Raw genomic sequence first — 22,505 nt, forward strand, 5'->3', positions numbered from 1 at the left:
ACCAACTCTTCTCCCCCTCCAATAAGGCCACATGCACACAAACACACAAATGCACGACCCTCTCCTTCTTTCTTTCCACCCTCATAATGATGATTTTGGCTGAGTCAGTATTTAATCTGTACGTTATCTTTGCTATGTCAGCCTTATTGAGTTGAGCCACAGGGTGGACTCTGGTTACATTTCCTTTCCTGCGTAACACTCTTTCCCTTTTTCCTATTTTAGTAATTGCCTTTTTTTTTTTTTTTTAAATTCATTTGCTTACTTTTCTGTGTAGCTGTTGCCAAGCCATCTCTAAACTCTGCCAGGTGGTGGGCTTCCCCTTGATGTATGCCAGTGTGTGCAGTGACGATGACATTTCACCACCATCTTTTTTTCTCAAACACGTCAGTCCTCGGGTTCAGGCTGGTTCCGTGTTCTCTGGATCTGCTTTTTAGAGTTATCCTGGGATTTTTCTTGACCATTATCTTGGGAATCTCCTTCACTTCCTCAGGGGATGGGTCTCCTCTCCCTTGGATTCCACATCTCCCTCTTTCTTGGTCACACCTTAATTTGTTGTGGAGTGGCCTTCTGGGAAGCATGTTGTGTTTGAAACTTTACATGTCTGAGTGTGTCTTTTTTTCCCTACTCAAACTTCACCATAAGTATGGCTAGGTGTAAAATTTGAGGTGAGATAATGATTTCTCTGAGAATTCTGAAACCACTGCTCTGTTGTCCTTTCCATCCAGAAGGGCAATTGGGAAGTTGGATGCCATTCTGTTTCCTGAACCTTTGTAAATAATCCTTTTTCCCTCTTTGGAAGCATTTAGGGTCTTTCCTTTGTTTCTGGTGTTCTGAAAATTTCCCATTATGTGCCTTGGTGCAGCTTTTTGGGCTTACTATACTGGGTGCTAAGTGGGTTTTTGTGGTTTTTTTTTTTTTTTTTTAAAGATTTTTGTTAGAAAGAGAGAGTGCGTGAGTAGGGGGAAGGGCTCCCTAATGCAGACCCCTAAGGCAAGGCCGATCCAGGACCCCAAGATTATGACCTGAACTGAAGTTAGAGACCTCTCTTAATGGGCTTTTTAATTTTTGAAATGTTTATTTCTCAGTTCAGGAAAAAAAATATTGAACTATCTCTTTGAGTTTCCTTCTCCCCATATCTACTCTGTCTGGAACTCCCAAGTATTTGAATACAGGCCTTCTTAGACTGACCCTCCACTTACTTCTCCTATGTTTCATAACTATAAATTTTTTACTATTTTATCAACTTCTTTTAAAGTCAAAAAGCCTCAGCGTTTATCTTCCATCTCTTGATTTATTTCCCTTGTCATCATATTTTGTTTTTAATTTCTCTCATATTCTCTGAATGTTCATTTTTATAACCTCTTATTCTTGTTTTATGGATGTGATAGCTTCCTGTATATCTCCAAGTATTCATCTATTATTTTAAACTTTCTTTTCCTGTAATATCTTTTGTTTCTTTTGTGTTTCTTTGTTTCTTTCTAGGTTTTGATTTCTATCTCCATGTTAGAGGTGTTTCTTGGCTGTCTGGTTAGAGTTTTTTTTTTTTAATTGAAATATATCTGGCCTACACCATTCTATCATTTTAAGGTGTATGTCTCGTTAGATTTTAGGGTGAGGCATTAGGGAAACTCTGTATGCATAGGCTCAGCTCCTTGGGTTGGGGGAGTTTCACTGTAGGATGATTGTTTTTTTGCCATTTCCTTGGCAGATATCCATTTCTCATTATTCTTTTAGGTTGGTCTTTTTCCTTTGAATGGAGTCTTTTGGGTGTCAGCCTGGATGTGAGCATTTGGGGACCTGATGGTGGGATGGGGTGTTGGGGATCTTGCTGTTTAGAAATGTATACTTCTTGGTTTCAGTATGGTGCCCGTAGTGCCCTTGTTCTCAGCTGTGCTGAGTCTGGCTCCCCTGTAGTTCAACATCTTTAGAGAAGAAAACTCCTATATTTCACAAGGGCAGGGAGGGGATCTTGGGAGTCTCAGTGCTTCTTTCTTTATTATTATTATTATTTTTTTTAAAGATTTTATTTATTTATTTGTCAGAGATAGAGGGAGAGAGAGTGAGCGAGCACAGGCAGACAGAAATGCAGGCAGAGGCAGAGGGAGAAGCAGGTTCCCCGCTGAGCAAGGACCCTGATGTGGGACTCGATCCCAGGATGCTGGGATCATGACCTGAGCCGAAGGCAGCTGCTTAACCAACTGAGCCACCCAGGCGTCCCTCAGTGCTTCTTTTAAAGACTCTAAGCCAGTCCCCCTATTTTTAGTCACACGTACGCCCCTTCTTCCAGAGATAGATGGTGCTGCCAGTCCCTCAGCTTTCTGTAGGTCCTTCAGCGCGCAGAGGTCTGCTTCTCAGCTTCCCCTCCCACAGGAGCAAATTTTAGCAGCATCGGTTCTGCTGTCACTGGCCCCACAGCCATTGGCTTTCCCAGATTTTATGGCTGTTATTTCCTTCCCAGGCTTCTGTGCCCTTATGGGGTCATGTTTTTTTGTTTGTTTGTTTGTTTGTTTTTTTCCTAATTGCCTTTACTGACAATTTAGAGGGATGTCAGAAGGGGGCTAAGTGGAAAAAAAAATTCACATTTGTTCAACATGCTGTATTTAACCAGGAATCCCTTCTACACTAATTCATCCCAGGGAAAATTAACTGTCTTTATAGAATGTCCACTAGTGATGAGAAATGGGCAGCCTGACCAGATCTCCCACAAGAAACTCTTTGGCTGGCACAGGGTTCACAGAATCTCCTTAGTAGCCCCGACACTGTTCAGTGCACTCCAGACCCCAGCACACTGTGTTACCAACGCTGGTCCTGGATTACACACTTGGGTCCTTTGCCCAGCCCCTGGGAGCATTTGACATAACACCACGAAAAAAACAAACAAACAAACCTGTAGTTGGGACATCTGGGTGGCTAGGTCATTTGAGCATCTGCTTTTGTCTCTGGTCATGATCCCAGGGTTCTCAGATCGAATCCCGAGTTGGGCTCCCTGCTCAGTGGCGGGGGGGAGTCTGCTTCTCCCTCTCCCTGCTGCGCCTCCCCCTTCTTATGTGTTCTCTATCTCTCTCTTTCTCAAATAAATAAATCAATCTTAAATAAAAATCTGTAGTCTGACCAGAAATAGTGAGATTTGAAATCCCAAGGTGCCCATTGACGTAGTTGTGTTCTCCGTGCCCATGCGTGGTCTCACCACTTACCCAAACTGCTGCTTACGGGGAATGGGCCACCACCGGCAGTCTCTCCTGTGACAGGCAAACTAGATGGAGAGCTTCTCCGCATTACTTTTCCACGAGTAATAAAAGACACAGAAGAGTAAAGGGAGTTGCTTTTTCTGACCAGACCCATAGATCCATGGAATGTATTTGTGAAAGTAAGAATTATAAGATGTTTAAAACCAGAAGGGACGTGGGTGCAAGCTCCGTAGTGTGCCATCGAGGACACAAAGCCTCATCTTCCCACAGAGCCACAGCCTGCTGAAGGGGGTGTCTCTACAGGTGCCCAGGGCTTCCAGCTTGGAACTCTCTCCCTGAGAACCTCAAGGGAGAGCAACGGGGGAGATTAGGGGCTTCTAGTTTTCCCACAGACAGCAACACATGCCATCTGTGTGGAGGGCTCCTCGGCTGTCACTGCCTTCACTGAAGTGAAAGGGATCATTGTGTAAACAATGTCTCCACCATCCTTCCAGGTCCCAAGCTTTCCACGAGTCATGTTCACGTCCACCGCTGCAGGGTTCATGCTCCGCTGCGGGACTTGAGATGGGGATGATCTGGCTTCTTAATTTCCCTGTGCATCCTCAGCAAGGCTCTTTGTGACATCCTGTTTCTAGATTTGTGTTTACTTGATGGAAATGGTGTTAAACATTAAAACATAGCCCTTGGGGATTTCTAATGTAAGTGAGAGAAAAATCAACATTTACTTCTAAAGTGAGAGAACTTATTGGAGATTTTTCCCCCCCTAATGATGACTAAAATAGTCTCATGCTATCTGAATATGTTTACAGTGTATTCTGTCTTCCCATATGGGTGTCTCAGGACCGGGGGAGCTTCGTGGGCTCGGGTGGGCCAGCTCTCAGCAGGTGCCTAGCTGGAGCCTCACTCTGCTCTGTCCTTGCAGGGTCGCATCTGTGAGCAGAAACCCCCCTTTTTTGTAGGTCACGGTACTTCAAACCACAACTAGATCTTTTAATTAATTAATTTATTTTTCTCTTCCTCTCTGTGAAAGCTGAAAACCGGAAGTGGTATTTCGTTATCATGAAAAACTGAAACTGAGTATTTCCAAACACCTCATTCAGCTTGGGTGGGGATGACTTTGAGTTTCCATGGCAACAGAAGTAAACTCTAGTAGGGTGACTTCTGTGTCTGCAACACCATTGCCGGAACTCCACAGAAACGCTTTCCACGGAGAGCCGGAAACAGACCCTCCCCTCTTTCCCAAAGCAGAAACAGAAGGTGGTAAATGTTACATGAGAAGCAGACTTCTTTTTGTTTCTTTTTGATGCTGATCTCTGCTCCCTGGAGGAGTGGGTTTCAGGGAGGGTGCGGTGACAGGTGGGACTGGGGAGGGGACACAGTGGTTAGGGCGGTTAGGGACTAGGGAGGAGGACGCAAGTTGTTACCTTGACTAGAAAGTTCTGACTTGCGCTGTTCTCTCAGATAACCGGGGTCTTAAACCTTCACATATAATCCTCAGGGAACTTCAATGTAAATATGACAAATACATATTTCTTCTAAAGTGGGCAGGACCTCAGCTGTGGTCTCCATTTCGATGCCTCTCCCGTGTCTAGTTTGGGTGCTGCTGTGGCTGTCAAAGGTGTGATGTGGGTTTCAAGTGCACGACCTCCGAGCCGCCCCAGCTGTCCGTGACTACCCTCCAAGTAATTGACACTTTCAACATTCTGTGACTCATTTCCATATGATTTCCATATTCCATCTCCCTTCCTCTTGCCATGCAGGAATCTCGAGTTAACCTTAGTCACTGCATGCTCACTCTCTAGGAATCCTGAATACTCAGAACGGTCCCCGCAAGGACGCAGACGGTGCTAATAACTACCAGACCTTTCCTGACTTGCCATCCAAATCAACCATTATCTCAGACTGCCTGTTAGGAAATAAATAGATATGCAGATAAGCACATGCAGGCAAAAGGCACTTGGAATACCAACACTGGTGTTGTATTAAGGAAAAATATGGAAGCTTTCTAGTAAAACTTTGTAAGAACAATTGCTTATGATAAATAATATGCTTGCTTTTTTTTTTTTTTTAAGTGGGGAAGGGGGGTAGGGCAGAGAGAGTGGGAGGATCTGAAGCAGACTCTCCACTGAGCACAGAGCCTGATGTGGGGGCTCGATCTCACGACCCTAGGATCATGACCTGAGCCAAAGCCAAGTCAGATGCTCAACCAACTGAGCCCTCCCTGCCCCCCAGGAGACCCTAAGTAACATGCTTTTTGACAGATAAACGTTCTTACCTTTTTTTTTTTTTTATAAAAACTTGTAGGTTTGAGGATATATATTGTCTGTAATTGTACATATATGTGTAACGTGTCTGCTACTCTAGCCATGCTGTGGTTGCTCCTGATGCCAGGTTGTGGGGCTGGAATCGTTTGAGGGACTTCTGTGATCCTTGCTGTCCCGCTACGTACATCGGGTTGTGAGTATCCTGGAGAAGGTCTAGTGCACACCCTTCCTTGAAGCCAGCAAAGCAGGGGAATCGTGCTCTATACAGGACTTAGGATTCCGCAATTCCTCGTAGTCCTGAGATTTTAGGATGGATGTACTGTTTGGAGAAACAATTCCTACCTGAAAACGGGTTCTCTTAAAATTTTAGCCACAGATTGGCTAAAATTTGAGGTCAATGCAAAGAAGAAGGTAAATCCCCTTCGAAAGGGAGAAGACTTGAAGCCTCGGCAAAAGCATCTTCCTGATTTGTTGCCTTTGCTCTGCTGTGTCTCCTTTCTCTAACACGACCCTTAATAAGGAATGGCAGATCGTGACCTAAGCCGAAATCCAGAGTTGGCCGCTTAACTGACAGAGCCCCCCAGATGCCCCAACGCTAGCCTGCATTTTAACCGAATTAATGCATAAGGGCAAGACTGTGGCAAAGTGTCTTGATACGACTTTTTGTTTGTTTTTATGTGAATTAGATTTAGAAGGGAGAGCATGGGGAGTAGCCCACCAGAGCACAGTTTTAGTAGTGCAAACCCTGTGCTTGACTCTTCCTTCAGACAACCTCTACACTCCTTCCATTCAACGGCGACGAGAGTGGAGTGAGAGCAGTCGTAAACATGTATACATCTTGTTAGCTTTACAGTGGTCTTTTATGTGCGTGGTCCTGTTGGTTCCTTACTACAATCCTGTGAGGTTGTTGTGATCGTCCTCAAATTCCAAAGGGGACTTGGGCCAGGTGCGGTGATGTCACTGGTACTCAGGCTGGGTGCAGTGGTGACTTTGCGGGGACCTGGGCTGGGTGCGGTGACTTTGCGGGGACCTGGGCTGGGTGTGGTGACTTCGCGCAGACTCTGGTGAAAAGGCCTTTTTTCCTTCCTGTTCCTTTTCCTTCTCCCTCACCTCCCTCCAGATGAATTGCCACTTCCTAGTCTTACCTTTTCCTTTGGGATCCCTGCTCCTTCCTCCCCATACAGCCCCCCCTCCCCTTGGCTGTGTGGCTACCCCTCTTATCTAAATTACTAACGTTACCAGGATCTTTGTAGGGTTCTTTGAGGTGGGACTGGAACATGGGCTCCCTGTCCCTGAGCCTTGTTCACTGACTCGACGCCGGTGCCTGCATCCCAGCCAGAGGGCTGGTCCAGCTAAATGCACAGAGGCTGAGAACTACTTGGGGATTTTGAGGAAATTAAATAGTTGTAAGATTTTTTTTGTGGGGGTGGGAGGGAGTGGGGCACTAGGAATATTTTTCCAGCACTTTCTATATTTTAATTTTAAGTGAGCTGCTCCTCTCAGATCTTTTTGTTAGTTCATTCATTCAGCTTTCTCATTCATTCAGCACCAGCAGTGACTTCCCACCAGGAGTCACAGGACAGTCTGTGAAGGGAATGTTGTACACCTGACACAAGGGAGGTGTCTGCCTGGAGTGTTAACTGCCCAATAAAGCAGGGAGATACCCAGAGGCTGGTTCCTCAGGTGGCACATTCCCTGGGCATCTTCGCAGACAGAGAGGTGGCCACACAGCTCCACCTGGTGGTCAGGAGTTGGGGCACACGGTTTCCTTAAAAGTTGAAGCAAGAGGGGCACTTGGGTGGCTCGGTCGGTCGGTCAGGCATCTGATTCTTGATTTCGGCTCAAGTCCTGATCTCAGGGCCATGGGATTGAGCTCTGTGATGGGCTCTGCTCGGTGCACGGAGCCTGCTTAGGATTCTCCCATCCCCCTCCCCTCCTGCTCATGCTTGTGCTTCCTCTCTTTCTCTCTTAAAAAAAAAAAAGAGAGAGAGAGAGAGAGAGAGAGAAGTGAAGAAATTGAAGATTCTGCTAACATACAACAAACCATCGACAATTCTTAAATAGAGAGATCTGGGGCCTTTCGGACACTCACAGTGTTGTTCAGCTGTTCCCTCTGTCTAGTTCCCGGGCATTTTCCATCTCTCCCAAAGGAAACCCCATGCCTATGTTTTAAATGATTTATTTATTTGAGAGAGAGAGACAGAGACAGTGTGTGTGCAAGCAGGGGGAGGGGCAGAGGCAGAGAGAGGGGGGAGAAGCAGGTTCCCAGCTGAGCACAGAGTCTGACACAGGACTCATTCCCAGGACCCCGGGGTCATGCTCTGAGCTGAAACCCAGGAGTCAGACGCTCAACCGACTGAGCCATGCAGGCACCCCAAAACCTCCTGCCTAGTAAGCAGCTTCTCCCCATTCTCCCTTCTCCTCAGGCCTGGCCACCATGAATCCACTTTCTGTCTTCATAGATTGACCTATTCTGAATGTTTTGTGGATTTTCATGGAAATGAAATCATATAGTAAGTGACCTTCTGTGTCTGGCTCTGCGTAGAGCTAACTCACAGCCTGCCCCCCAGGGAAGAGCTGTTCTTGCTGTGAGGGGAGATCCCAAGGCCTCTAAGAACAGCATTTACCCGAGTAGACTCTCCATTGTGGGCGTCCCACTGCTGGGGCCAAATGTCAGGTCAGCATTGCTTGAGGGACACCAGCGTCATCCTGGGGAGTTTCTCTGCAGCAAGAGAAGGAGGGCAAGGATTGAGGGAGTGTGCGTCTTGCTGACTCCCCTCCTCCCTTCCTCCCACTGTGGACCCCCACCGTCTTGTGGAAGGGGCGTTCTTTTGCTTCTCTGAAGGTCCTCACCATGGTATAGATTTTATCTGTGTGTGTGTGTGTGTATGTGTGTGTGTGTGTGTATGGGTGTGAAACCCAGTGTTCCTTCTGGGGATGATTTGATGTATGCACTGGAAACATCTTTAATAATTTAATGTCTGCTTCAAAGGAGATTACACCAAAAAGCACATTGCTTTTCATTTATTCATTACAGATCTGTCATAGCAGAATTTTTTTTTTTTTTTTTGGCCTGAGTTGTAGTGTCGTAGTAATAATAAATTGTGTTCTACACTGTGGATATTTTAAAGCATTATAAGCCTTTTAACTCCCATTACCATCTTATTTAAATGGATCCAACTCTTAGTGTAGCACCTTAATCTTTCATTTTGTAAAGCTGAGCTAACCAGATGTGGCTTCGTGAGATGACGGTGAGAGAGCCGTGGTGGGAAAGTGTAACAGAACGAATGGGATGGGAGGGTGATCCTGTGTGTTTACAGCAGCACTCCTAATGGTGGGGACAGCAGACCCTGAATTCAGGGCTGGGTGTCTCCTTCCTTAGACGGAGGTTAGGGTCTGTCCTCGCTGATTGCATGAAAAGAAGAAAAAAAAAGTATATGTGTTTGGGAATTGGGAGTGAGGAAAAAGAGTGAGACGAGAAATGCAAAACTAAAAACTAAAAACCAACTCACACTATTTTCCCACATTTCAGAATAAACCCAGATTTCAGGAAAGGAAAAGAGACTTCACTTGACACAGAACTAGTCACCTTAATAGACATTAGCGTGTTCTTGTAACAGATTCTCAGAGAGACAAGGGACAGACAGATCTATGCTCCTAAATGATGGCAGTGAACTTGGGGTGTTCTCTGTCATTATCCTTCCATGTTTTTATTATAGAGTTCTGTATAACTTCCCTTTAAAACCAAAACAAAATGTTGCTCCGAATGGGGCGAGTTTAGATACACTAACTATTATCCAATTCTCAGAAATAATCTAAAAAGAACTCTGCTTTCATTGGCCCTGGTGCTGTGGTATTTCTGGAGTTTTGTTGTGTAACGCTTCGGGGACTCTGCCCAGCCCTCCTCATGACGCATCCTCCCTGGATCCCGCCGAAAGTCTTTCAGAGAAATCTGGAAATGTTCGGTAATTGTTTCATGTTGAAGCGGGGCTGCGTCTTTCGGAGCCACAGCTCGGGCCGCTGAAAGGACACTCGGGGGTGCTCGCCGCAGTGACAGCGTGAAGGAGAAACTCCTCGTGGTATGTCTTTAAGGACAAACACTGGGCCCCAGGGGCCAGCTGTGGCCCTGGGTTCCAGTCCCCGCCCTGCCTGGTCATTGCCATGTGATGCTGTCAGGGTTGTGTGGCTCCTCCTTTTCCTGACGCGTGTGGGGACCTAAGAGGTGGACCTAGCACGGGTGTCAGGATGGTCTCATGAAGTGACGAGTGTGCAAGCACAGGGCGTGACTCTCATCGCAGATGGGAGCCGGGGCCTCTGGGGACACACTCCACCTGCACACGGCGTTCCCATGGGCTCCATTGGGCGCCGTGACTGAGCCCGGGTGGCAGGCTGCCATGCCCACCACCCGAGGTCACTTTCCGGACCCCTGCGCCAGGCTGTATAAGGTGTGCCCAGTGCCCGCCCGGCTCTGAGCTCCCCGATTCCTGTCGGATTTGTCTCCGAATGTCTAGCTCCCCCAGTGCTACTCAGCACCGATGGATACCCCAGGCTCACTCATGAGTCACGGTGACTCATGATGGAAGATGACCTCTTCCAGAGGGGCAAAGGGAGTGCCCCTCACGTCCTTCAGAGTCCCTAAGGAAGGAGCTTGGGGGCTCTGGACCCGAGACCCTTTGGCCTTTCCTTGGGCTCTCATGACATGTGCGTGGCAAGCTGCCCACAGTGATTCTGAGTCGGCTCCTTATTCTAGCTCTTTCCCACCTGCAGTCCCCTCTCTGTCCTAGTGTCCTGTTGAGGAAGCCCCCTCCAAGCCCTTGCTCCTTAGGGTGCATACACACCCACCCTGGCCCAGACATTTCCTCTCCCCTGCCCTCTGGACGACCGCGCCTGTCCTCTCCCACAGCACACTCTTCTTGGCTCGTCGCTGGAAGCAGGTCTGTCTCGGGGCTTTGCCGTGAGTGTTCTCTGTAGAAAGAGTGGGGCGGGGTGTGGGCATGGGCGCATACTGCTTTGCCTCTTGGAAACTGGAGGTTTTTCTCACCTCCCTTCATCTCGGTCTTACACATCAAAGCAGGAAACCCTTACCCAGCATAGGTTCCATTTCCTAAGTCTCCGTCTTCTCTCTTCACACCATCTGGCGGGTTCACCCCCCATATGCCCATTTCTGTCCCGCATTTGGCCTTCCCAAGGGCCTCACCCGGGGCAGCAAACTTAGGGATCGTGGGGGCCCCACGCCCTCCGACACTGAACATCCGAACGAAAAAAGTGGGAGACCCAGCCTCACCATATACCATGATTTAAGCTGTGCGATGGCCAACGCCATGGTCATTGGAATATCTTAAGAACAATTAATTTTTTTTCTTTCATTTTTTTCAAGTGCATCATTGACATCATGCCGTCAAAACTGAGGCGCTATGTTGGACAGAATGCAAGATTTCACGGTTCATCTCTTTTCCTCTTCAAAGTAATGTTGTGTGGAGTTTTGTCCTGAACTTTTAGTTCACTCTGGTTTTGTTTTGTTTGTTTTTCTTCCAAAATGGAGCGTATTATGTTAACTTTTACGAGAAGACCATTAAGACCTCATAACAAGCATTAGAGTGGTTTGGGGAGAACGGACTTCCAGAGCTGGAACGGGGCATGGTCAGGGTGAATTTCATCTCAGACCCTCATTTTATAGGTGCTGGGGGACCACGTGACCTGTCCAGTGTCAACCAGAAGGAGGCAGGTCTAGGTCCTAACTTAGAACAAATCCTGTGTTCTTTCTGTTCTGTTCTTTAGAAGACAATCTGTTATTTTATCACAGGCAGTGAAAAATCTGACTCCTGGACAGAGCATGTCCTGCAAATGGGAGGCGACTCTGGTGTTTTAAGATGTGATATGCCGAGTAGGGTGGGAGGCACTGCGTGTAACTGCTCTCCTTCACTCCCTCTGCATGTTTTATGATATTCTCATGTGACACTTGGGGACTCTGGCCCTCACAGAAGTGAGGTTGACAGCCAGTAAGTACCCGCCCAAGCCCTGAGCCCAGGCCTTTCTCCCAAGTCTTGGCTCTGGAAGTCAGCCTCCTGCTGTCTTTTAAAGCAGATGTACACGTATCTGAATAACTTGGAAATTGCCTAATTTGGGCTCATAGGCTCTTGAGCACTTACCATTTTTATAGAAAGGACATAGAATGGCTTGGCCTTGGAGCTGAGTGACTGTGTTTGTGTTTTGAGATACGCCGGGAGCCCCAGGCATCGTGTGGGCAGCGGGCCACATGTGGTGCTGGAAAGCCTGGCCTCACGTCCTGGCACCAGCACCGTTGCACTCTCTCTAAATACACACCAGGCATTGCTGTGGGGAGGTTGACTTCTCCTCAGAGACTTTTTTTTTAAGCTCCTCCTCTGGGCCGGACACTGCACTAGGTATGGACCAAAGGCCCTACAGTCTGGCTTTGTCTCTGCTGCAGGGCTTAGGAGCACTGTTCCTGGAGTCACACGCCTCGTTCCAGTCCTGGCTCTTTGACTCCCACACAGCGGGATCTTGGGCGAGCTGTTTGGTCTCTTTGCACCTCGGTTTTCTCCCCCATAAAAGGGGACTAACACCCATCACACAGGGCTGTTGGGAGGGCCAGTGTGGGAGATCCTTTGTGAAGAGCGGTGCACCGTGGGTTCTCAGGGAAGGTTGCACCTTGTCCGCTGCCAAGCGCTGTGTGCCTGTGAGGACGTTTACGTGACTGTGGCGTGATCATCGTCACGTCGTCCTAATGGGCGGTGGAGAATCTGTCGCCCTGCTGACTTTCCTCCCTTATTCATTCTGACCCGCCAGAGGCCAGCGGAAATTGTGGATGAGGAGGAAGATGGAGGAAAAGCGAACAAGGATGCAGAGCAGAAAGAAGACTTTTCGGGAATGAACGGTGCTGTTGAAGGAGGAGGAGAGGAGGCGGCGCCAGGTGCCTCCCAGCAGGTCGAGGGCGTCCCGGGTCCCAGCGAGGAGCCGGTGGCCCCCACCCGCGTTAACGGAGGCACCGATGAAGAGAATGGCGAGGAGCTGGATCAGGTTAATCCCGAGCCTCAGGAGGCAGTGGAGGAGGAAGTCAAGTCGCAAGGAGCTGGCAGTGCACAAGGGGAGGTACTTCTGCTGCTTGTGCTCACGTGTGTTCGTGCATGAATGTGTGTGCGGTGCACATGCCCGTGCACTTCGGGAGTTGCCCAAGCACTTAGGACTTGCACTGAAACCACTTACTGCCGAGCGGGGAAGGACTCAACACTGTTTACTTGACTGTATTATTTCGGTCAGTTAACAAGAACTGCCATCCACCTATCAGAGAGTCCACGCATCTGTCCTGTCATCTACCCATCTCCCCACCCACCCACTCATCTGTCTGTCCATCCATCCACCCACTCATCACCCACCCACCCATCCATCCTGTCCACCCATCACCCACCAGCCATCCACCCATCCACCTGTCCACCCATCCCCACCCACCCACTCATCCATCTGTCCATCCACCCACCCACTCATCCCCCATCCACACATACACCCACTCATTCACCCATCTACCCAGTCACCCACCCAACTTCCTACCCATCTAACCAACCATCCATCCCCACCCATCCCCTCACCCACCCATTCACCCACGCAGCCACTCAATCCCCATCCACTATCGACCCCTGCACCCACTCATCTACCCACTCACGTACCTGTCCGTCCATCCCCACCCATCCCCTCACCCACCCACCCACTCAGGCACCCACTTATCCATACATCCACCCACTCACCTACCCATTCCACACCTCTACCCACCCATCACACATCATCCATCCATCCTCCCATCCCTTGTCTCATTCTACAGAGTTTGCAGAGTCTCCCAAGAGCGTATATAACAAATATGAACCAATACAAGTAAGTTAAGATCCGGGGAGGCACAGACAAGAAATGAACATCAAGGCCATGAGATCTAGACATGAAAGAAAGAACATCCCTTCTGTCATGGGTGACTTCTTTGTACTCTGTTACGTCTCACTTGGTTAGTCCCCATTAAATGGATTAATTGAATTAAGCATTCGATGCACCAGGCATTTATTGATACGTGGTGCTACTTATTAGACCAAGAGGGTAAGGAATGACACGGTAACGCCTCCTTCCTAGCCCGTGTTCCCGATAGGGTCCCTGCAGCAGGAGAGTCTCACGTGCAGGCATCCTTCCAGAGGTTGGATGATTAAATTAGAGACTGATGAATAGAGTCAAGTTCAACGTCATAGTGTAAGAGGCAGGGTGCACTCCGCAGCCTTCTTCCCATCTGGGAGAATGAACCTTCCTGTCTCTACCTCTGTTCAGGGCCCAGGTCCCTCAGGCTGTAACCTCTCACGCAGGCCTGGATGTCTTTGTTCCTGACACCTGGTGTCATGACTGTGGTTTTCTTGATTTACTATGGACTCATCTGTGTTATTTTGCTTGGGTGGGGGAGACCCAATTTAGTGATGGTAAAATAGCAAAACCTTCTTGTGGCCTGGTTTCAATAACCTGCACAGAGTCGTCTGTAATCTGTTGTCTGGTTTATACGAAAACATTCTCAGCATCTAAATGAAAACACTCAATGTGTCTCCTGTCTCATCTTTCCTTAAGGTGAGGGAATCACAGTTGTAGTTAGTTAGAAATTCCCCATATGCCGTTCTGCAGAGTTACTGAAAATGAGCAAAAATTTGTATCCTGAAGTTGTTTGTAGCTAAAATTAGAAAAGGAAATCAGTCCATAACATGATTCTCTTTCCCTCAATAAGGACATAAAATGAACTTCTCAAGAAACACACACACACACACACACACACACGCTTTCTCAAGGGAAGCAAAATGGCTCATCTGGGGGTATCTCCCGCAAAGCACAGTAACGTGGAGGACAGTGTCCTCACTGTCACTTTGGTAACTACGGCAGTCGGCTTCATGAAGCTCTGTTATTGTTGCCTTTGATGAAAATCTCCGGCAAGAAACCCGAGTGCAAACCCTCTGTGGGACCTCGGTCCTGAGATCCAAGAGTGCGCTCTCCCAGTGCTCTGGGTTTTAATTCAGTGCTATCACCTCAAACAGCTGTACCGGGGGGGGAACCTGTCTGTCCATTCTGTAAATTCAGCTTTTAAAAACAGACGTCTTGTAAGAATCGGGCCTCGGTCAAGATCAAGGTCCTATAATGTGAAGTCCAGGTCTTCCCGGGGTGTCCTGATGGGGAATCTGAACTCGGGTCCCTGCTGTGTGACAAGTCAGGGCTGTTAACTCTACACATGCCAGAGCAGGACAGTCACCCACAGGGAGACTGAATCTCGCTCCACTCCTCTCTCCCCTAAGGGCAGTGAAGGCTGTTTCCATTCTCCCTCACGGGCTCCTTCAGGTACATTTGAAGCATATCGAACATGCGAAAAACAAGATCCATACGAATTACAAATTATACCTTAAAAATTAACCATTTCAAAAAGACGGTTTGTTTCTAGAACGGCCCCAGGTTCAGTTTAGCAGGTACCATTTTGTCCGGTGTAGCCATTCTTAGGTACGGTGTGCTGGGATGACAGACAGACAGACAGCAGGGAAGCGGGAGAAACGCAGCACAAGCCACGGACATGGAGGTCACGTGGTGTTGGAGACACTTCCTGAGATAACAGTGTGAAAAAGGAGTCCTGATATTTTTTCTTTTTCTTTTTTAGACCATCAGTTATGGCTGTAGGGGAAAGGGCCTTGGAGCTAGTCCTCCTGTTCCCACTTGGGTGGCCCTTATGAGCGCGGTAGAGCCTCCAGGGTTCCACGGAGCAGAGCTTGTAAACCAGGGAATTCTGATCTCATCTGCTTGGATTTCGGTCTAGTGGGAGGCGGGCACATTGGACGTGAGACAAGATCCTTAACAACATAAAAGAAGTCCAAGTACAGGGTTGCCCGTAACATTGGAGAAATCCTGCCTCGGTACTTGGTTTGCTTCCTGCCCTTATCTCTGTACATGATGGCACTTGGTATCATAGTCACAAAGAATTTGAGAGCTCTGATTCATACAAGAACAGCTGGTATGGGGCTGGGTTAATGTGACATGGAGGTAGAATTGCTGTGCTTTTCTCTGAAAATGCTGAGATGAAAAGTGTAAATATGCTATTGAAAATAAAAACTTAAAGTGAGATCAAGAAAAAAAAAATTGAGGGGCACCTGGGTGGCTCAGTCAGTTAAGCATCTGGCTTTGGCTCAGGTCATGGTCCCGGGGTCCTGGGATGGAGCCCCACTTCAGGCTCCCTAATCAGTGGAGAGTCTGCTTCTCCCTCTCCATGCTGCTCCCCTGCTGTGCTCTTATGGTCCCAGGTAGGGCTTTTGTGCAAGTAAGGTATTGAGGATGGCACGTCCACTGGCATGATCAACTAAAACACAAAGGGGACCCCAGGAACTATTTTTAGTTGACTGTTATATGATTACCTAAATATGGAGTCATTTTTTTTTCCTTGTGAATTTTATGACCTTTGGGACGAAAGAACTAAATATCTTTGTTTTGATCACTTTTCTTCCAGGCTGACTTAGACCCTCAAAGACCACCAAGACCAGAAGTAAAAATCACGAGCCCGCAAGAAAATGAGAATGAACAAAACAAGGACTATGCTGCCGTAGCATAGATGATTTTTAAGAAGAGAGTGTATTGATGATCGGGAAAATGAAGGGTTATAACACTTGAACAATAAGGATATAGTTACTGCTGAACATAATGTGACAATATGGTTGAATGCTGCATACGAAATTCTAAGATTAGAGGCTTAATGGAAAGGCTAGATGATTTTGAGTAGCTACTAAAGGAGAGCGGCTTCTTTTCATGGGATGTGTCTGTAAAAGTCATTTAGAAAAATTAAGAGGGATAGAGGGGCATGTTGCACAGACGGCAATTGGCCACTTGTCTTGGTAAGCGATGAAAAAAGAGGACCACACCCATCTATACTTTTCTATACATTTAGAAGTGAGGTTAGTAGATGGGAGCTTGTTCTAAAGCACTTATCTAGGAAGGCATAGAATTGTAGAGACGATAATAGGAAGGCATGTACTTTTTTTTTTAAAGCAATAAACTCTTGAATAAACAAATTGTAATTTAGTTTCAGAGACGGCAGTAGATTCGTGACTTGTTGACATTCCTTCCTTTCTTCCTCCTTATCCCAAATCCGTCTCCCAAGAATTAAAAATAACACATTTTGGAAGGAGGAAGTCTCCATGCAGTGTGTTAGTGATTGATTTCGGCACGCCTCTCCCTCAAGTGCTTCAGGTTTTAATCCTTATGACTTTAATGACACACTCAGGAAGGGCTTTAGTGAGTGAGCCCGGTGGGACGGTTTGCAAGTTCTGATACCCGAGGGTTTTCATGGGTCTAGTCTACCCTTATCAAGAATACCCATCTCTTCTCCATCATGTTACTACGTTAGAAAACTCAATATTGGCTAGTCTAAAGGTTGAATTCTCTCCAGTTTTTTAACAAAAGAACAAAAAACCAAGAATGCATTTGACTTGCTTTTTAAAAGCCTTATTTCTATTAGGATTAGCCTTGTTATATTTTTGCCCCTAGGGATATCAGCGAAGGGTTATTTTAATGGCCGGTTATAGTTAGACTTCCAAGCAGATTCCTTCCTATATAATTAGAAGTCTTCTGATAGAAATTGTTGAAAAATGTTTAAATTGTCATGATGAAACCAGTTTCTTATTACAATTTTGTGGGCTAATTATATGAACTCATAATGGCCTTGTTAGGTATATATGGGGAAAGACATAATTGTATTAGTTTTCTGAATTTTTAAGAGATGATGCAGATCTTCCTTAAATATAGAAATAATATATTTTTCACGTATTAAAGAATATTTTTATTAGTGATGTAGATGTTATAAATTTGGAAGGAAACTTCTAGTGCTTTTGTAGAATTCATTATTAATCATAAGATTAAAAGATTTTCTTCCCCTCCAGGTTTCATAACCAACCATTTAAAGTAAGGGTATTTATATCAAGTACTTAATAATACTACAGAAAATGAATGTTTTTTTTTCCTAGCAGCTATTTTAATATTTTCTACAAATAATAAGCATAAATGGAGATAATAATGTAACAGTATTGGAAAAGAGATGGTGTTATAAGGGTATGTTGATCTGGCAGGATGAGTTGTAAGTGGGGGGTTCTATATTTCTGGTATAAAATATAGATGGTGCTTTATTACAGGTAGACTTCTTTTTTCAAAGGGGACAATCTGAAACCCTGTAGACTGCAAGCAACACTCTTGAGTCGCTAGGGAAATAGACTAGCCGGTTTTTTGATGTTAAATTCCCATGCCATTACTGGGCCTGGGGTTAATAATGTTAAATAGTTTATAGAAATCAGGGATTAAATGCAAGAAGTTATAACTAATTTTCAAGGTGAGTCTTTCACTTACCTTCCTTTAATGAGTTTCTCTTTTTTCCTTCTTTAAAAGAGCTACATTGCATTTTTTTTCTTCCATTCCTCATTATACCATAAACTTAGGTTTTCAGGACCTTTTTTTTTTTTTTTTAAAGATTTTATTTATTTGACAGAGATCACAAGTAGACAGGCAGGCAGAGAGAGAGAGAGGGAAGCAGGCTCCCCGCTGAGCAGAGAGCCCGATGCGGGACTCGATCCCAGGACCCCGAGATCATGACCCGAGCCGAAGGCAGCGGCTCAACCCACCGAGCCACCCAGGCGCCCCTTCAGGACCTTTTTACAAGTCATCTCAATGAAGCCCAATGTTGTTTTACATGAAAAACAAAATATACAAATGCTTTAAGAAGACCATGGACCATAGTAACTGTAGCAAAGAATGGAAAAGTCAGGAAGTAATTCTTGTCTTGGACGTGCATTTTTACCACTTGTTAACAAGATATAATTGTGGCCTATCTTGAGATGGACAATGGCTCATCCCCTGAAAACACCTTGTAAACATACACCACTAAAAAAAAAAAAAAAAAAAAATGAAGTCTGTCATTGAACCAAGGAAAGCATCATTCACAGAGGACGGGGAGCGTGAACACCATTTGGAAGATGACATCAGCATGAGGAAGGAAAGCTGATTCTCCTCCCACGTGTGGACGTGGTCTCTGTGGGCGTCGTGGTCTCCGTGGCAGGCGAGCTGCACGAGTTGAGCCGGACTGACGGACAGATCTGGAGAGCGCTTATGTGAGTGAGCAGAAGAGATCCTGGTCTGGTGACACGGAGTGTTTCCAGGAGCGAGGACGCTGTGACAAAATCCTCTAACTCTGGTGACTTAGCCAGCGGAAGGCTTCACCGGGTCAGTCCTTCGCGAGACTGTGGGTACAGACCCCCTACCTAGTTCTAGTTTTATGGAACTCATTTCTCAAGTTTAACTGTGGGTTAAGACATTCGTAAACACCTGGTTTCTTAGTTGAATTGGAAGATTAGAGATTTGCAGAGCAAAATACAGATTTTTAGCTGTCTAGTTACACAACAGGATATTACGGCCATACAATAACTTTTTACTCATTGTTTTTCTCTGTAGTCACAGAATGCCTTTCCATTTATGAAGACATTGCTTTTCCCCTTAATGTGTTTTGGGGGATTTTCGAATGCCAACTCATGGGAAGAGCAGGATAATCTCATCCTCCTGTTTCATCCTGAGAGCATCGGCTCCTGCTGTGGCCCGTAAAGTCAGAACCATCCACATGCCCATGGCCCAGAGCCCGTTAGCTAGCTCTGTCGCTCACGGTTGTGAAGCCACACTAATGCGAATGTACTCTTGCTAACTTTTCCAGCATATAGCTCATAATCTGGCATCCTGGAGAATGTCGCTCAATGACCTATCTTCTACAATAAGGGATAAAGTTCATTCCCCTAGGAAATGTCTGTGGCCATAGAACTTCAGAAAGCCTTCTTTACGTTCTTAATGGACCCTCCTAAAAAAATTGACTCAGTCCTTTCCTTGTTGCTCAGTCAGTGGCAACTCGAAATTTTTAAAAGCAGATTCAATTACTAAAGGGAAAGCATCCCATGTGAACTGTTGCCAATCTGAACAGAAAGAGAATGTATAGATATTCACATCTGCATATCAAATACTGTACAGATGCACTTGCACACTTTAAACCAGTGGACGGGCCCCCTCAGGCACAGCGTTACTAATAGAACAAGGCTCTTCTGAGAGAAGCAATGTGTAAAAACACACGGAGAGGAAACGCTAAGAAATGATCTGTGTCATGGTGCTTTAAACTTGTTTCCTTCAGGCTTTAAGAGCTTTAAAGTTATCCAAGTTAGAAAGCTTCCAGAATTTTAATGAAAAATTTATTCTATGAAGGGGTGATTGCAGATAGACAGACAGACAGATGATAGATCATCTTGTTTACCTGACCTAATGACAGAGTACAAACCCTCAGTTCTTAGTTACCAGCCTTAACTACCCTATGCTTTAGCTGCGGAATATTCCACACCAACAGTGGCTCTGTCGGAAGGTTTATCCCTGTGAGTGACTATGTGAGCATGATTTATAGGAATGCGAAGAGAACTCTCTTTGGAACCAAGTAGCCAGGTTCGCTACAAATAGAATACAGGACTGACTTATTATTCCACAACTTGATCTATGATGTTCTAGCTCAGGGTAGAAGTTTTGTAGGGTCCTTGAGTGACTGTCGTGTCCTCGAGTTGCAACACTTTCTTGTTTTCTCTTTCCTTTTTTTTTTTTTTTAAGGTTATTCTGTTTTTCTAAGGTGACAAGCACCTGCAGTTCTTTATTATTAAATATCGGTCTTGTAACTACTCTAAGATTCTTGCTTTCCAGAAATGGTCCCAGTGTGGAAGTGGGTCTGATTTTTGTCCTCCCCACATAAAGTTTGTGTATTTCCTACCACGAACTCTGAGAGACTTGGAGAGAGCATGAAAGTATGTGCCCCATGGTGGTGAAGAAGGAAACCTTGCTTTGGAAGAGGTATGACATCCTGCAAAATATGGGGCATCAGGAAAGGATTTGCAGATGTCTGGATAACCGGAAAGCATTTGTCAAATCAGGAGGTGGATAATGGAGCTCCATTGACTTAAGCCAACAAGAGACTTCGCTTCAATCTACGAATGGGACCGAATGAATTCTCTGTAGTCAATCAGCTTAAACCACACAGTCTCACTGAGTGACTGAGTTATTGTCGCACATGTCATGGCAAGTGGGAAAGCGGAATGACCGTGGTCTGTTCAGAAGTTTGGAGAAAACTCGCCCTAGTTTTTGCTTTGCTGCTGCTTTTGTGCCTTAAATCCTTACTATGTAACAATGATAATGGGTGATTATTGACGTTGTAAGTAAAGGTTAAGTCGCGCTTATCATTTTTATGTGATTTATATTTAGAACTTCTCTTTGTAAGGAAAATGATTTGTGCTTTGATACAAATTATGAGCGTTAGTTTTTTAAAAATTTCTGTATCTGTGCTCATTCTGAAATATGAAAGTTTACTGTTTCCTCTTGAGTAAATAGATCTTTGTTTTATTTAACTAAAATGTGTTTGGCTATTTTATTGCTTGTTTATGAGGTTGTGTGGTTGATATTTCGTTTATCAATTCTCTACATGACGTTTTTCACAAATGCAGTACAAACTTTTTGATTTAAACCATGTGGGAATTCAACACACCAAACGATACTTCTGTTTCTATTTGGCATGGTGTTAAGCTCCATTATGTACAGAAAAATTGTTTACATCTTCATAGACATGTTGTTTAGTTGATGAAAATTTCAGGTATATTAAAAAAAACATTGTTTTTCTTTTATGAAATAGTATTAGGGAAACATGGATCCAAAGTTCCCATTATGCAATGAATAAAGATATCTTTAAAAACAGAACAAATTGCCCAACTTACATATATTTTGTGTAGATATACCTATGGGAATAAACTTATAATTGTTTTTTAAACTTAAAGTTTTACAGAGGTCAGCTAAAATTTGGGTTTAGTTTGTGGGCAAGTCACTGCTTTCCTTCTACTGAATGAAAGTTGTTTCATGTTTTCCCTTCACATTTGAGAAACAAAGATTGTTAAGCACAAGCATTTTGCCCTCTTGATATGTAGTAACAAAATATGTGGGTTGGGGGTATCGCAGCTGAGGAGAATACCTTTTGAGCAGTTGACCCAAATATTTCTGTTGTTCCATGAGAGTGGAAAAGGAAACCTCACCAACCAAGAGGTCTTCTGGATTGCCAAAGGCAAAACTCCTTCCACCCTTCCCACCACCAACAATGACTGTCTTTACTACAAGGTATTGTACAGTGACTAGCCATGCACCGCCTATAAAATTCTTATTTATGAAAATAAACATACAGATTTTCTGCAGGTTTCCAAGTGTTTTTCTTCCTCCTAATGGGACCTTAATCTATTCAATATTTGTACAGATCTCTCAAGTTCCTTCACAAACTCAATCTTCCACTAAAGACACAAAAGATGCAGAGATATCCTACACTTCTCTTTCATTTATTATTGATTTTATTATTGGTTTTATAATAACAAAAATGGCTTTAAAATGCAAAAAAAAAAAACAAACCCAAAACAAAACCCAACAACCATCAAGTTTAAAACTCAAGGCAAAGCCCCTTGGTTTCACTGTATTTGTTCTTTGTGGATACAAAAGCCTGAGGATTACTGTGGTTCTCCCCCAACTCCGGCTGCTAATTTATTGGTTTCTCTTCCTTCTCTTTGAATCTTTGTGGTTTGCATGAGCAATCTCATGTGCAGTCATGGTCGTCACAGCCATTTCTGTACTCGTGACTCCCAGATCTGGGTTTCCAGGTCAGCTGTCTTTTGCATGGGAGCTCCAGACCTGGGCATACAACTCTCCATTGGATACCCCATCGTTGCCTCTAACCCATTCCATTTTCTTAGAAATACATTTATTTAAAAAAAATTTTTTATTGCTTCTGAGAGTGGCCAACAGGTCAGGGAAGAAGAAGCAATGTATTTCTTCTTCTTCTTCTTTTTTTTTTTAAAGTATTTTAATTCCAGTATAGTTACCATTCCCTGTTGTGTTAGTTTCAGCTGTGCAACGTATCGATTCAGCGTTTGTATACCTGACAGTATGCCCACTACGGTTAAGT

The 22,505-nt window shown here is 45.2% G+C and overlaps 1 protein-coding gene and 1 long non-coding RNA gene across 3 annotated transcripts in view; one reads left to right on the top strand and one right to left on the bottom strand.

Moving 5' to 3' along the window:
* Positions 1-17,697, top strand: part of DCDC2 (doublecortin domain containing 2) — a 139,448-nt gene extending 121,751 nt beyond the window's left edge. For both annotated transcript variants that reach the window (XM_047734958.1, XM_047734957.1), the window contains exons 10-11: positions 12,260-12,562; positions 15,966-17,697. In XM_047734958.1, the coding sequence (XP_047590914.1) occupies positions 12,260-12,562; positions 15,966-16,067 (405 nt within the window). In that variant the 3' untranslated portion in view covers positions 16,068-17,697. The remainder of the gene's footprint in view (positions 1-12,259; positions 12,563-15,965) is intronic.
* A 216-nt stretch (positions 17,698-17,913) lies between these two features.
* LOC125103131 (uncharacterized) lies at positions 17,914-18,262 on the bottom strand. Its single transcript, XR_007128289.1, has 2 exons — positions 18,151-18,262; positions 17,914-17,951 (listed from the first exon to the last, which is right to left on the bottom strand). It is a non-coding gene; the product is annotated as an uncharacterized LOC125103131 (long non-coding RNA).
* Positions 18,263-22,505: the final 4,243 nt, after the last annotated feature.

This window comes from Lutra lutra, chromosome 6 (assembly GCF_902655055.1).
Source record: "Lutra lutra chromosome 6, mLutLut1.2, whole genome shotgun sequence".
Lineage (NCBI taxonomy): Eukaryota > Metazoa > Chordata > Mammalia > Carnivora > Mustelidae > Lutra > Lutra lutra.